This window comes from Physcomitrium patens, chromosome 3 (assembly GCF_059467195.1).
Source record: "Physcomitrium patens ecotype Gransden chromosome 3, ASM5946719v1, whole genome shotgun sequence".
Classification (NCBI taxonomy): Eukaryota; Viridiplantae; Streptophyta; class Bryopsida; order Funariales; family Funariaceae; genus Physcomitrium; species Physcomitrium patens.
The window spans coordinates 24871059-24887333 of NC_143412.1; the positions used below are offsets into that span (position 1 = coordinate 24871059).

General features: G+C 45.1%; 1 protein-coding gene across 1 annotated transcript; it reads right to left on the minus strand.

Moving 5' to 3' along the window:
* Nucleotides 1-444: 444 nt before the first annotated feature.
* On the minus strand, nt 445-14904 carry LOC112280367 (uncharacterized). Its single transcript, XM_024515799.3, has 18 exons — nt 14130-14904; nt 12734-12852; nt 12214-12432; nt 11866-11981; nt 11522-11578; nt 11076-11144; nt 10437-10640; nt 8427-10038; nt 5099-8170; nt 4128-4764; nt 3664-3858; nt 3153-3513; nt 2914-2991; nt 2563-2664; nt 2107-2197; nt 1658-1746; nt 1094-1162; nt 445-773 (listed from the first exon to the last, which is right to left on the minus strand). Exons 1-18 carry the CDS (start codon nt 14354-14356, stop codon nt 699-701), a joined length of 7392 nt encoding a protein of 2463 aa, XP_024371567.1. The 5' UTR covers nt 14357-14904; the 3' UTR covers nt 445-698.
* Nucleotides 14905-16275: the final 1371 nt, after the last annotated feature.

A 16275-nucleotide genomic window follows, 5' to 3' on the forward strand; every position in this document is an offset into this window, starting at 1 on the left:
AGACCTTAACATTCAGTTCACACCTCCACACCTCCAAATAATGTGATCATGATAATCTAATCAAAGAATTGCTTTAACAGTTGCTGAGCACAACAGAATAATAGAATCCACTGTTGTTCAAAATCGTTACAATCAAAATAAAGTTGCAGATGACTCCAAATAATGATGAGATGTTCACAACTCGTGTACAAATCGTTGTAATTGAACATTGTACATGCAGAGCCTTCACATACCATTAGTAAACCAATTCGAACACTTATGAATATCGCAAATGAACCGGCCAGGGTTAAAAGTTATATTAAAACCTTTGCGAGGAGAAGAAAACTCATACGCTTCAACAAGTAGAGACGAATATACGGTAAGAGCATGTAAGGTAATACAATCAAGAGTAATTTTAAAATAAATAAAATAAAATAAAAGCAGAGAGGACGTAGCGCTGCAGTATTTTCTTAAGAAACAACATTTTCTTAAATAACTCAAAAAATTCCATCATATATTGGATGTACAGCATACAATTTACAAAAGCTCATGGGGACACCTCATCTTATAGAGGTAATCAATGAAAAATTGGATAAGTTGTAACCTATGACATTCAGCCTCTTCCGTTGCTGTACAAAAATCCGCTTTCACAATCTCCAGGACACTCTCCTCTAAAAGGCGAAGAGTGGAAGTTTTAGTACCCCTCTCTGAGTGTTAGCTCAATCTTCTTCATCCTCTACTTCCGCGCCTTCCTCTATCTTTTGCTTCAACCAATTGGACACCTCCCTAATTGCCTGCTCAACCCACTTCTTATTTAAATTAATCATTCACAGACAGTCCTAAACCTGGACTGCCAACACTGCAAATTGGAAGTGTGACTCTACTTACTGATATCACATTCTTGATAACTGGCAGTATACATACTCGACGGGAGTGTCTCAAAAAAAAACCTATATTAACACGCGTGGCGCAAGCTTACCGAACAAGGCAAATGTAATTGAAAAAAGTTAAGTGTGAAAAAATCCTGAAACTGAGAGAAACTGGAGAATAAGTACATCTATAAACAATTTGATTAAATCTTAACCCTCAACCTTCAAGCAGAGCATGAGTTTACCTTGTCTCTTCCTGGTGTCGAATCGTTAACATCATCATACCAATCAGTGTATGCTTTCTTAGATATAACCTGACCAAACCAATTACCAAAATAATCTATTAGGACAGCAGAAACTTAAGAGCGAAAGCCTCAACATGTTTGGCAAAGTCGGCTCTTTCACAGAAAAACGTCTCGCAAAGTCGAGACAGACTACATTCTATATGCCAGCAGCTTGTTGGTCCAAAAGGAGTATAACAAGTCCCAGATTGGCAGCATCTTGAAATACTTCATTGAAAACTGACTAAAAACTATTGAACTACCTCAAGGTATCCATCAAGACACTACTGCGACAAAAATCATGCAAAATTGATGATGAAGCGTTGAACTTGAACAAATATGAGACCTAGCAAGTCTGGATACTGGATTCCTTTCTAGCATTGTTATCCAATATCGTTCAAACTGAGGATTGAGCAAAAAGCCCGAGTAAGAAAAGGATTCAGAGACCTGACCAAAAGAATACTGCACCCAAAACAATCATTTTACACAACAAAATTTCTACGATCATCTGCGTTTCAACTGAAGTACCTCTTCCTGGGAGAAGTTCTCAAATAGCTTGGTCATCAGACCTTGCGGATGACCACACTCATTGGTAAACAACAGTATTGCTATAATATCTGCAGGTACAAAGCATCTTTATCAGATACAGCACATCTACAAGGGTTAAGGCAACAGCAACGGCAACAGCAATATGCCCTACGGTTGAATACGTAGCAAAAGATCGTCTCATGTTGCCCGGGTTGAGAAGTAACCCACATGCTAGAATTTGTATAAGAAAATGGCTGTGTAAAGACCATTAGCTAGATGGTTAGCTACTTAAGACAAATTCACCAGCAAGAACCTCTCCAACTACCCTTGAGACAATTAAATCTCACAGAACTCAAAAACTAGTGCAAGTTTTTTGTAAAGCATCATACACTTCAACTCGCATACCAAAAATGGTTCAACACAAAAGGACGAGAGTGGCAAAAGCTCACATTGTATTTGATTGGCTGTTGCTCTACCCCCTGAAGCGCACTTCTTTAACAAGGGTGCATATGCCTTAATGTCCACTTTCAAGTTTGACGACTGCATTACAAAAACCAGCACAAATGCACATAAGACCGCAGTCACGTTCCACCGCTTCAACGCATCCAACTGAAACTAGATCATCGTCTTTCAGGTCTCCCTATATTCCGCTGTTACACAATCAAAAAAGACTACTCGGTATACCAAAACCCATAGAAGCTCCAAGACGTTGAGTTTTGACCGCTACGAACAGGCAGGACTACCATGAAACTCAATGTAGACGTCGTAAACGTCTTTGTTTCGCAAAATACGGACTGTAAAATCCATTGGTTAACTGGATCGCATCAACAGTGATAAAAGACTGCAGTACAACAATCAACTCATTTAGACAACAAAGTTACCACTAAGGCAGATCTCTTGCTTACCGAAATATCGGTTGATTGCGGGTCAGGCAACGCACGTCTCAAGACTTGAGTCATGAGCATTCGCATGAATGAAGGTTCCGAGTATGCGCTTGGAACATTCTTCTGAAAAATTCAACCAAAAGAATCAGTTAAGAACAGCATGGGTAGATACACAGAAGCTTATGAACTAAAATTCCCGGTTTGTCCTGAACCAATTTCAATTCATGATTCCGGCACTGCTTTTGGGTGGCAGTCAGAGTGCAATAGGAAGTTACGTGGCGCACACGCTAACAACACAGAAAGCAAGACGGCGATAGTGATAACTAACTGACGGAGATGAGTTGAAACTGACATGAAGTCCGAACAAGTTACCTCGATCCATTTGATAATATCCATTACTGGCACTTTTCTGTCAAGCGAGTCTTTGATATACCTTTCCAAAGGCAACATCTGATTGTACACAGGGAACGAAAACATCAGCTCCACGTTCTTGCAAACAGAATCGAAGAGCAAAACAAATTAATTCTATATAGACCAACACTCATGAAACTCAATGTTGCAATGATCTTTAATCCAGAATCTACACGGAAAAGGAGCAGCCTTTTCCTCACCGGATGCAGCTTATGCAAGTTCGTTCTTTCCAGAAACTGCTGCAACGCAGTTTCCCTGTTCTTCTCCGATGGTGACACGAAGTTCTCCACATCAAGATCTGACCTCTTGTAAGCATCAACCATCTGCTCCTCGCCCTTCTCTTCCCGGTAGGTGTCAACCATAGCACCAAAAATGCGCAAGGCATAACCCTCTTCTCTAACTTCTCCGCGACTTTCACCAGCCACTTGTAGTAGATTGCCTACTTCATTTAAAGTAAATACTCCAGCACAGATTAACCTACCTAACAGGACTCCCATGAACTCTGGAGCTTTTGGGACATCCACTACAAGATCTGTGAATCTTGACAAAACGCGGTCAATGCTGCACCCAAACTATCATTGTCAATACGATACGCATACAAGCCGATAAAAAGCAGAAAATACCTACGACACAAAAGCATGGATGATCTCGCAAATCAACTTAAACACGAAGGGACAAACTGATCATAGGTGAACCACGTAAAAGGCATACCCAATTTCGATCTGATCACGCGATAGGAAGGGAGGATCTATTCTGTGAAGATGCAGGAGCAACTTCACAAGCAGATCTCTTTCTCTATCCTTCTTCTCAAAAGACTCCGACACCCAGATATCCACCATTTCAGGATGGTGCTTGAAAGCTTTCAGCTCTTCCACGCACAATGCCGCTTCCTTTAGGTCTGTCACGCTGCACCCCAGAAGAACATCCCCTATAAATAGATCCTGTAGAGCTCTTGACAACTTTGTACATTGGAATGACCGAAATCGATCCTATACTCTAGTACAAAAAGAAACAGTAGCAAGATAGATGCCCACAAAACATACTCACAACGAACATCGAACTTGTAACAACCAATCTTCAGATTATCATCAACATTGAGTCTCACTTCAAAGGCACAAAGTATTCCTGAACAAAAAACAAGCCTGAAGCCAAAGGTTCACCTTAGAGTGGCTTACCTATAGTATTCATTTATAGTAGATTCCCACTTCTTCTTAAGTTCTTCAACACTTAAAGCGGAGGGCGCGGAAGATGGACGAACTGACACGAAAGGTGCGGTGTGCTCCGTCCGATGAGGCTGGAAAGTGCTGGAAGACGAGCTCAATGAGTTAGATCTTTCTACTAATCTTTGCTGCTCCAGTGTACTTCGGAAGTCTCGTAAACCTGGGCTCAACCTGTCAGCTCCAATTGGTCTGTCTAGTACGGGTCTTTCAGCTGATCTGGGCCTTTCAGCACTAGAAGGTCGCATTGGAAGTTCATCTCGATTACTGTAATGTGATCTATCTTGGGCATGCCCTAAAATAGACCCTAAACTTAATCGACGTGTATCAGAACCCGATGTAGGTACCGCATCTGACAACGCACTGCGCCCGGTACTTAACGACAGCTGACGGACACCCACCCTACCAAGCCCACCTTGTGGGCCTAAAGTGATGCTGCCCTCATCAGCACCCCTCTGCGACAGAGGCATGGGGACAGGTCGAGCATCCATCATCAGGGATCTATCCTCCATTCTCACGTCCTGAATAAACCCACCCCCGCCGCGCATCCCTCCTTGTGGAGATGGCGCCCTTCGCATTCCTCCCATAGGCGGTCCTGTTTAGACAATGCGCACGTCGCGTCATAAAAGTCTGCACGTTAAGCGATTAAACTGACCAAGCGGTGGACAATAAACGCTAACATGTTTTAGAATAACCGGCAACTGAACCATTTAAACTGAAGTGAGTTTAAGAATTAAGGTTGTACACTACCAAATGTTTACAACCAAGCATGGCACACGGAAAATGATAATCTAAAGTGACGGCTAAAACTGCTGTAATTGAACCTAGATGGCGACTTCGCACACAAACAAAACTGCGATGGCTACAGATAACATCATTCTAAAACTGAACAGTCCAAGGAATGATATGATTATTAATCTGAAGCTTACCAGACCCCATAGGACCAGGGGAATACATGGGCGATGGAGGACCTCGGATGACAAAATCTGGACCGGATCCCATCCTTCCCCGACTACCTCCTCCTCCCATGCTAGGACCTCGCCCTAGGCGATCCCCACGCGAAGCATTCTGCCTTTCTTGGACAGCATCTCTATGCACTTCATCAATCTTTTTTGGCCCATCAACCTTCCTTCTCTCCTGCCAACCATTCCTCCGAAGTTCCATGACATCTTTCAACAAGAATCTAATCCGGGCCGAGAGCTTTGTGTTGTTTGAAAGTGACTCCATTCTTCTGAAGTAGGCATCAATGTGCTCCCTGGCTTTATGGTGGTCAATGATTCGACCAATAGTGCTCATTAGCTTGCACAAAGCCTCCACATCTTCCTCGTCAGGATTGTGGTATTCGCCTAGCAACTTCTTAATGCATTCGTGCATAATCCTTTCAGTCAACATGCTTTTTTTGTAAAGTTCTCCAATGAAACGAATGTTCCCCAACATTCGCCTCCGGGCCTTCAGTCGTTTCTCCTCCCTCTCTTCCGGTGTCATCTTTATTTCGACGTGTTCTTCTTCGTCTTTCTCTGCTTCTTCTTGTTCCCTTTCCCCACGCTCGAATTCTTCTTGACATTTGTTCAATAAGACACGCTTGAAAGTAATTTTTTCATCGTTTTCGTTGAACTCTGGTAAGTCTGCAGCAAGTTTGACGCAGAACTGGGCATACATCTCACAAAATGTGGGTTCCATAAGTGCCTTGTCAAAAATCTGTGAGATGACACCGGTAAGCGTGGTAGCAGAATCGATTTTGGCTTCCTGAACCTGAACAAACAACTTATCAAAATTTTGAGGTGTGAGCTTGTTCAGTATTCCCTTGATTAACCTTTGCTTAGCTTGCTCCTCATCTGATACCTTACCAACCTCGTATCTATTCTCTGCCTTGTGAATTGCAGGCAGAGGAGTCCTGGGCGATGGGATTAGGCCAGGACCCTTCACTCCTGACATTGGCTGCCGAAGCCACCTGTCTCCATCCACACCATTCGGGCTGCGGGCAGGTGGACCAGGTGTCATATAGTGTCCTAGGGGCATGTTGCCTCGTGAAATCAAACCCGGAAACCCAGCCTGAGCAGGCATTCCAGGCCATTGTTGCGGCAGTTGCGAAATCAAACCGGATTGCATACCCTGTCCTGGCCGGAAGCCACCTGGAATATCCATGCCCATGCGTGCATCCCCAGGTTGATTCCTTCCTGGAGATGGGACTACTCCGGATTGTCTGATCCAGCGATCCTCGTCAGGTCCTAGCTGTATCCCACTTCCTCTTCTCTCCAGTCGTTGTCCGCCACTGGGCTGCCAATCCAGGTTTCGAGCAGGACTAGTCAGTCCATCACTGAAAAGTTTGTCCTTGTCCAGCAAAACATCAGTGATGTCATGCTTAATTTCAAAATTGGGAGGGAATTCCCTGTTTTGGTCCTTGAAAGTCATCAAGAAATCACGTGTGTATTTCCTATCACCAGTATCCACAAGATGAGGGAACGATATGGTTGGAGTTGGAAGTTCGGCAGCATCCTCCCAGTCATCCACTTCATTCGGCAAAGATTTATCTGGCGTTATAGCAGAATCCTTCGCATCATTACCTGAGGGACCCGCACCAGAAACCTCCGCTTGCTTCACCTCCACTGACTTCTTCTCTTCAGGTGCCTTATATGCATTGTACAGATCTGCAGTGTTACCGGCTGCATCTGCCCGTGCAAGGAACTCTTTCCTACTCTTCTTCTTCCTGCTCCCGACTTTAGGACCCTCTCCCTGGCCAGAAGTTGGATTCCCAACGACTGCAGGTTCCACTGAATCTGCTTCGCTTTCAACTGCATTCAGAGTCTCAATTACTTCTGTTGATGACATTCCTGAGGTACTACTCAACAACGGAGTGGTCTGCACCTCAGATCGAGATTCTCCAACTATCAATGGAGCAGTGTCTTCAGCTTTACTAGAATTGCTCGCAGCAGACTCCGTATGTTCCGACGGCCTCGAGTCCTCGCCTCCATTCTCAAGTGAGCCCCTAATGCTATCCAGCGGGCCTAACGAGTCCCTACTCTGCACCTCCTCAGATGTGAAGATCATCATGCCACCCGATGATGGATTCGACTGTAAAGCCTCTTCCGCAGTGGCTACTTCAACAGCCTGGGGAGTCTCTTCGGTTGTGTTCAAAGCAGTAGCAGAGTCTTGTTGGGAAGACACCATCTTGTTTTCAAACATACATGTATCCAGATTTGAATGTAAAGGACTTCCAGGAACTACCTCAGGAACGTATTTACTACTTGTAACCTGTATATCTGCTACATCATTCTCCTCCACTGAATTTATATCAACGGCCAAAACGCCCGATTCCTCAATTACCACAACTTCACTCCCACCGGTACCCTTGCTTCCAGGAGCTGATTCCGAGTGTAGTGGTGTGGGTAAGTCTTTCATTGTGGAGACATCCTCATTTACGTCTGGCACATCAGGAGCCCATTCTACTGCAGATTCACCAGTTAGCGCATGATCAGCCTCTGATGATGGGGGATCAACCTGCTCAACAAAACCCGCATTCTCCTTACGCAAGTCAGCCACCGTGGGCTCCGCATCATTAACAACACCCTCGTTCTCAATTGCCATCTCAGTACTGGCCTTATAAAATGTTGGCTCAGATGTAATAGTGTCAGGCTCTACTTCGATGCTGTTCGTCTCAACTTTTACCAGTTCCTGATCAAAACTTGAGCTGGCTGCGGAAGGGTTCACAGAAACTCTCACGTCTTCAGGAACATCGTCCTCCACAACTGCCAACTCATTCGCCTGAACCTCTGCAGGTTCGTCCTTAACTAACAACGAAGGAAGACCAGTGGAGGAAGTGGAAGCGGTGGACCCATCTGAAATCAATACTGATGCATCCGTCTTCAATGAGGTTTCGATTTCGGCAGGCGTTTCTCCCTTACTCTCTTCATGCAGAGGCCGCACAGGAACGGACTCAACCTCATCTTTCCCAGCAACAACTTCTTCAACCGCTAGAGACTCCGTGTTCTCTTTAGTTGTATCTAGAGAAAGACAGAACCACAATCATGTGCACTAGTGAGAACACGAAACTTCATAAAAGCATCAAGCAAAGTTCAAAACCACCTTGGATTTAGACCTCCGAATGAATACATCCAAGACCATAGGCATATTGACACATCAAAAATACCAAACCCACAGCCTGTTCAGTTAAAATCTATGAAAGATGTCATGGATCTCAGACCAGCAGTTGCACCTGAATTTAGCTTAGGCAATCACCCTGATTGTGGTCATACATACCTTGAACTGAGTTTTGGCTACCGAAGTTGACATTGGGCAATTTGGGCTCTTCCGGCTTACTTCCCAAATTCTTCACTGGCGTGTAAACCGCACTACTACCATGGGCTCCAGATTGAGTCCTTTGCAAGCCCGATTTATGGCCGCCGGAAACACCTAAACCTGGTGAAATGAGCTGATCCGAAGTCTTTGCACCTTCAGAGATGGGCAAATTTGCTGCAAGAGCCTGCTGCTGCTGCCGTTGCCGGTCCTTCTTGCTGCTCTTTCTCGTATTTGGGTTCCCAGATGATTTCACAGCCTCTGATTTAACTTTCTCTCCGAATGCTCCTGCACTGCCTGTGCCAGGAGGAGTCTTAATTTTTGGACTGATACCACTTGCATTTGAATTGCCTGAACCCGGCTTAGGAGGAATAACAGTAACAGCTGGTCGATTCACAAGGTCTGAAGCCTCAGGAGAGGTTGAGCTGGCTACAACACCCACAATTGGGGCATTACCACTGGCATTGTTAGGTTCTACCCGTGTGGATGCATGTCCAATTACACCGTTCAGTGAACCTTCACTACTTGCTTCTCCAGTGGCAACTGGGGTGGAGCCCGATGCTTCCACATCGCCAAATTTGAATCCAACTGTTGAATTCGGTGAGGGAAGCACAGAGCTCGGGGTCAGCGGCGCAGGAGGAGAAACAGGAGGAAGAGTCAAACTAGGCGGTCTACCGTTAGAGACAATGGGGGGGTTCATCACCAGCGGAGGGGGAATTGGTCTAAGATTGCCAATTACAGCAGGAATACCAGGAACTGTAACTGATGAAGGAGGTCCCACCATAATAAGTGGGGCCACAGGAGGTGTACTCAAGATCTCTCCTGAAGTGGGGACTTGATTTGCTGACCCTAACGGAGGCCCGGGCCCCAATTGAGGGGCAACTTTTGGAGCACCAGGTGGCACTGGAGTAGTTCCTGCATGCACACCTTGTCCAGGATGAGGAGGATTAAAACTGTATCTTACAGGCGGAGAACTAGAGAGTGGTGCTCCACCAAAGGTACCTGTCTTGGGAATACTTGGCGGGTACATTTGAGGATGAGAAGGAAAGTAGTATACAGGATGTGTTGGGGGGCTGTATCCTACGGGGGCTCTCAACTGTTGCATGGGACCGTTACTGGGAACTCTACCTGCAGTCCCAAGACTAGATGAAGGCACACTTTCTACACTGTCCTTCTTTAGTAAATCAATTTTCAGTTCCTCGTGAGTGAGTGGGTTCACAATTGGAATCGCCCTGCTGCGTTGTTTGGTCACAAATTGGTTTGTAGTAGTCCCATAAGCACCTACTGAAATACCCGACGGAATTTGGCCGGGACCTAGCTGATGAGTCATTTGAGCCATGGGTTGTGGAGGTAGAGGATTGACTACCGGGTGAGTACCTAGCATTTGTGAATTATGATGAGGAGCTGCCATCATAGATTGCGGATACTTCAAACTTTGCTGCGCCATCCCCTGCTGCGGCGGCATTGGTTGCTGCTGGTGCTGTTGTTGTTGTTGTTGCTGCTGCTGGAGTTGGTGCTGATGCAGTTGGTGTTGATGCTGATGCTGCTGATGATGTTGTTGCTGCTGCATTTGAATCTGTGAATCATAGGTTGGAAGAGCATGTTACCACCGTGAAAGTATCCAACAGCGGGGCCGCCACAGAAAATCAAATAATCAGAAACAAAAAGACCAATGCTCCGGAAGAAAGCTTTTAGTCCCCGGAAGATAATCCACATTAAACTCTTGTGTATCCCTCTTTCAACTAACAGAAAAATCTACAAAAGTCAGTAAGAAATGGCATAACAAGGAGACGATCAACAAGCAAACACCAAACCACGTTGCTCTCCATAACAAGTCAGACTCTCCACTGTCCTTATTTACATGCTTCACTTTAGTCCTCACCTTCAAACCGACAATATTGATGGTTCAGCTCACGGTTAAAGGGAGCACATATTCACCTAGATGCAACGTTGAGACGGTGTTCGTGGCAATACCTGGAGTATGTGCTGAGATGGCATGTGCAAGCTGTTAACCTGTAGATGCTGAGGATAGTGTGGTGATTGACCCAATTGCTGGGGCGGAAGTGCCTGGGCTGTTGGAGCCACCGGTATTGGTCCCTGAGAACTCGTAGCCGCTTGTACAGGGGGCACCGTTGTCGGTGAAGGCTCCATTCCACTAACCACATTTCTTGTAGTTACCTATCACCACACCATCAAGTTGGTCACGAAAAGTAAGCAGAACCCGACACAAATACTAATCCTACACCAACTTACACCTCCTCGGTGGCAACGGTGCGCATGTCTGGACGTTAAATCACCACCGCAACGCCATATTACAAATTACTGGTTCCGGAAGTATAACACAACCACAACTCCAGCTTTAAATATCACTACATGTAATGAGCAACATAGCTGACAGTAGCGAACGTCCCATTTCTACTAAAACTGGTGACAGAGTAAACAAGACCACAAAATTATGCGGCCAGCTACTGGTGTCAGTAAAGATTCCCAATCACCGCCAGGAACTACGCACATCTACATAACCTGCTACAGATCGATGAGGACCATAGCAGCTACACTCTTCGCACAGGCTACTGCCAAGAAGTTCTGTCATTGTTAAGGCACCCAACCTACCTGCGCATTATGCTGCTGCCCAGATGCCGACACACGTGTGATTGACGACGGCCTGAGCTCAAAACGCGCCTGAGGAACTCACAACACACCGAGCACGCTCACAATAAATTTCAAGATGCAGAAGCGGATCAGGCAAGTTAGATAAGCACGGAGTCATTTTTAGGCACAAAATGATCTGACAGGTCACAGAGAACACTAAAAGAATTCTAGTCACTTTTAAATTTATGAGCCCGACTCTAGATCAGGGTTGACCGAAACTGTTCCATACAAGATCCTCACGGACTCAATGTTTTGATTCACCGAGATTGACCAAAATATGCCATAAGGGTCAAGCACATAACATCCGTGTTTGACGGTTCGTCGTTTAGGGATTGAATAAAGAAATCGTCACCATCGTTCCGCCCCAATTACAACTACTGACATAGAAAAAGAGATGGTAAACCAACCTGTTCACGCCTTTGCTCGTCAAGATTAGGTGGAGCAGAGTTTGTACGCAATGGATACTTTGTACATGCACAGAGCACACAAGCCCATCCTCAGCACCCAGGCCAACCTACATTATCTAAAAATAAATCGACAAAATGCATCAATGTAAACCCGACCCTTCAGCTTCTCCTTTTTTACTTTTTTAAAAATACTTAAAACGAAATAAAAAGAACAGTCCTTCATTGGATCAGCAGTGAACTTGACACACCTAGAGCAAGAACATTATTGGACTCTCATCGACTCACAATGTAAACTTACACTCGTGGACCTCAAGCGAAGAAAGGCAATGGCTCGTAATGCTTACTGGCGTTACAGAAGACTTTCCACTTGTTGAAGCACCACCAAAACCACTGGGCTCAAAGCTTCCAAATTGGAAGGAAATTGGATTTTGTGACGATTGCGAAACTGGAGGTGGTGCAGCTACATAGAAGACCCAGAAACAGCACACATGCCCCGTGAGACAACACCAACGTCGATAAACAAGAAGGCTCTACTGACTTGAACATTCTTGTTACACCATTGCGCTCGAAAAACAGCCGATTACTAGTGACGCTGAGTAAGTATCATTATTACCCAGTGAGCAAGGCAAAACGGAGCAATTATGCAAATTTTACATTCTAGCGCACACAATAATATCGCACGGCAGCTTTACCAGAGGGCGTGTCCGCTCCAGAGCCAGTGGTTATGCTAGCCGGAGGAGCAGGCGGTTTACTAGTCTGAAGTTGCTTAATGGCTGGCGGAGCCCCAGTTCCAGCATTTCCAGAGGTTCTTGCAGTAGTCACGCCCTTGGAGTCAGAATTTAGTTGTGGAGCTCCCATCTGTGAGTGTTGGTTTGCATCAGCAGACCCCACACCTTGGCGCACTCCGGTAGCTGCGAACCAAACGAAAGTTAGAGGGTAGAAGGCCATCGGAACTTCTCAATAAAGCCTGCAACGCACTGAATTATTACAACGCGGACTTAAACCCTAAAACAGGCCCACAGACTCAAGGCAGATCACTCGTACAGGCCGTGCTGACCCAACAATACGATCTACCGGCAGTCATGCAATGAAACCCACATGCCCATACATACAAAAGATTCAAGTAAAAACGTGTATCCCTTCAGTCCTACAAAACGGACAAGATGCAAGCGGCACATATCATGGTAAGCTAGACACCATGTAGTTGTTCACCTTGCTGCTGCTGATTGTTATGGTGCAGAGGTAGGGCCGCCTGCTGATGGGCTTTGTTGTTGGCACCTTGCTCCGGAGGCCCTCCGCCAGAAGCAGGAAGTCCATTCGCGCGCTTTCCACTGCCAGATATAAAGACGTGACAAATAAGTGCCAATTTCTACACGATTTCTAAACGAGAGTGAGAAGGCCACCCGTCAGAACAAACCGGACGAGCGATCATCAACCTACGCCGATGGATATTTCAGCACGGTTAGTCCCTCAAAATCACATCCCCAGGAATGAACGACTCATTATCCTAACCGAAAGCGGTAATATGAACGAAAACGCTATACATGTTTTGTACACTTCTAATTTTTATTTTTATCTTTTTAAAAGAAAAGAACTGATGCAAGAGAGAAACACTGCTGCGCCACGACACCCTCTAACACGACGCATGCGGAAAGGTTCAATCGAAGGCAGTAATTCCCAGCTCGCCAGGCATTGCCCAAAGCAACCTACAGACGCAGGAATCTGTAGGAATCAATTTCGAAGTGTAACCACCTAATGTTTCTTCGTGCTCTCGCCTTCACGTTCGCATCTCTTATGTTTCCAGCTTAATGAGTATCTACTAGATGTTCCGTCACAAAAATGCTAGGGAAACAAAGAACCAAGGTAGAGGTGTCCAAGTGCTACACCAACCCTAAGCTTCCTCATTCAAAGAAGTGATGCTAAGCCTCATTTCCAGCGGGCACTCTAAAACCTCCGATTGTGACGCTTCCACAACCATAATGAAATTGCACACAGCTTGTAGGACACGGAGGGTGCCTCCTTAACAACCTCAACCAACGGAACAAACAACCACTCACAGGGCTAACCGCCTCCCATAATGCAAGTCAGCCGCAGAGCTATCGTGCACCGGTAATGGAATTGATATCAGCATAGAGAGGGATCAAAACCAGGCTTCTCGTAACATGATTGGTATTTGTGTCACTGAAGATTGTACCAGGAAACTCAGTGCATCCTTTCACTGATGCATCCATTAAGTGCCAAACATCTTCTCTACCTCATGAAAAAAAATTGGAACAGCATTCCACCCAGACGAACACACTCAAGAAAGCGTTGAAACCATGCAATTCCCAACGAACGGCACTGTTGCAGCGCAGGCGACGGGACCTCCTAACTTTTGACAGCAAACATTTCCCAACGCACCAGATCCTGGTAATTTAGCAATCATGGGCTCCATAAATGAAGCCCTAATAACTGAATAATACGATAACCTGATCGACAACTGAAAGTCTCCGACGCGAAGAGACAAGCTATCAGTGATTTCCTCCGATCCCACAGCACTGTAATCACTAGGCAGGAAAAGGAAGGTGCAACCAGTAAACTCAGGAAACCGAGTGCATCCAAAGCTTACCCGCGGTTGATGGAAGCGGCCACAGCGGCCGGGCGAGCTGAGGAGGCAACAAAGGAAGATGGCTGCGGCGGCCCCCCACCACTTGGGGCGCTGTTGAAGGGACTGGGCCCTCCGCCCTTCACAGGAATCGGTTGACCGCCCCCGGCTCTTGGGTGCCCAGCACTGCCCCTTCCAGCTTTTCGCAGCTGTGCCTCGCTCCGGTCTCCCTTGCTTAGGTAATGGGACATATATGGGTGCTTTCGTCCCCTCTCGTCTGGTTCTTTAAGGGAATCTACCGATCCGCCTACTGCAACCTACCCGTCCACCACCACAAGACAACAACCACCCCAGTCTCTCCCGTCTCACGCCAGTCCGCACTCGCGCATTTCACCCAAACCAAGCCCCTACACACTCCCCGCCACGCTCACCAAACCCTTATCTTCGTCTCAAAAATCTCAGCGCGTCTGGAATTGCCAAAATTGAAACTCTCGCTCGGCTCGCCTCTCGTCCACACGCCCAATGCATCCAATACGCTAAGATGCAAAGATCGCCACGTGAAGGTTCCCCTCACGGCACCTCGCCAACCAAACCCTAACGATCACGCCTTCGCAACGTTCCGGAGGGGAAAGAGGAAGAGCAGAAGGAAAGGGGGTAGGGAGGGGAAAAAAAGGGAGGATGTCAGGAAGAAGGGAGAAGAGAAGAAATTAGAAGAAGAAGAAGAAGAAGAAGAGGAGGAGGAAGAGGAGGAGGAGGATTCACAAGGCGTGCGACGTCGTCAGTCGGCGAAGGCGGAGGAGGAGGATGCTGGTCTAATGTTGAATGATGATGTGAAGCAACGCCTCCGAGTCGCGGTCATTAGGTCTGATGTTGGTAGTTCGTGTTGCGGTGGAGTTGAAGCCTTGTTGGAACGAACCCAGCTCTCCCCCTCTCCCTCTCTCCTGCCTTCCCCCTTTTCCCCCCTTCCTCCCTCCTAGGGTTCCTGCCAAGGCCAGTGACGCCACCGGGCTTCCCCGGTGACCCCGCCCTGCTGGCCTGGAACGAGCGTTGTTCCCCTTCCCCGTTACTTTGTAAGTCCTCTCCTCCTGCCTTCCTTCCTTCGTTGCCTGTTCATGGCAGCGAAATATTGCACATGTAGTATCTTGCGAGGTCTCACCATCAAAGCCGGAGTCTCACCCCGCCTTCTGGGATTCAGACAGTTGGAGGTTGCTGACTCAGCAAGTCCCTCCCTCCCTCTAATATATTCTCTTCTCTTTCCCTTCCATTTTGATGAGGGGCCCTAGTGGGGTTACCTTTGTACCTACTACATACTCTTGATGCTTAGAAACTATTCTATAGCAATTGTTTGTGGATTATTTCCATTGAACCATCACATCACTAACTCTCGGAGCTCCAATAATGACTTCCTTGACTAAAATATGGCAAAACTAACTTAACCTTTCCATGAATATAATAAGTTGATATCAATCAAGTAAAAGAGAAGTTTAGATCTTGATTATATGGTTTAATCCTGATTATATTGGTCAAAATGGCAAGAATTACGGGTTGTTTTGCAAGCAAAGAAAAAAAAATTAATAAGTTTAATTAATAGGCATTAAGAAATTGCTATTAATTTATAAAGTGCAATTACTAATTTAGATCTTTTTTACAATATTGCATGTATTATCACCTATCTCTTGAAATAATTATATTTGAGTTTTGTGAATATACACAAGCAAGGAAATATGAGATTTGAAAAACATTAATCTTGAACAAATTTGTTACATGTTTTTAAAGATAGATGATGTAGTAAGGTATTTTTAAAAGAAATAAAAGATTTTTAATAAATAATTCCTCCAAAAAAAATAATTATATATATATATATAATTTAAAGCCACATATTTGTAGATAATTTGGATAAAAAATATATTATAAATTTTGAAAATAAGTCAAGCAATAAAAAATTAATATAATTAAGAAAGTTTTCAAGGATGTTCTAAATTTATTTGAATAGACACCAAACTAAAGATCTTACAAAACTATAAAATATTTTTTTTATTTCTAAATAGATAAAATTAAATAGAGATAAAAAAAGATATTATAGAATCTAAAAATAGATAAATATTAGATAAAAATTTGAAATATTTTATAATAATTTAGTGACAACTTTGAATATAATATATAGGTTTTT

Excerpts from the sequence above, each read along its gene's own strand:
- LOC112280367 (XM_024515799.3), bottom strand. The coding sequence starts at position 14,356 with ATGTCCCATTACCTAAGCAAGGGAGACCGGAGCGAGGCACAGCTGCGA. Across the intron at positions 11,982-12,213 it reads TGGAGCGGACACGCCCTCTG|CTGCACCACCTCCAGTTTCG; the intron begins GTAAAGCTGCCG and ends TCTTCTATGTAG. Across the intron at positions 11,579-11,865 it reads GAAAGTCTTCTGTAACGCCA|TATCCATTGCGTACAAACTC; the intron begins GTAAGCATTACG and ends GCATGTACAAAG.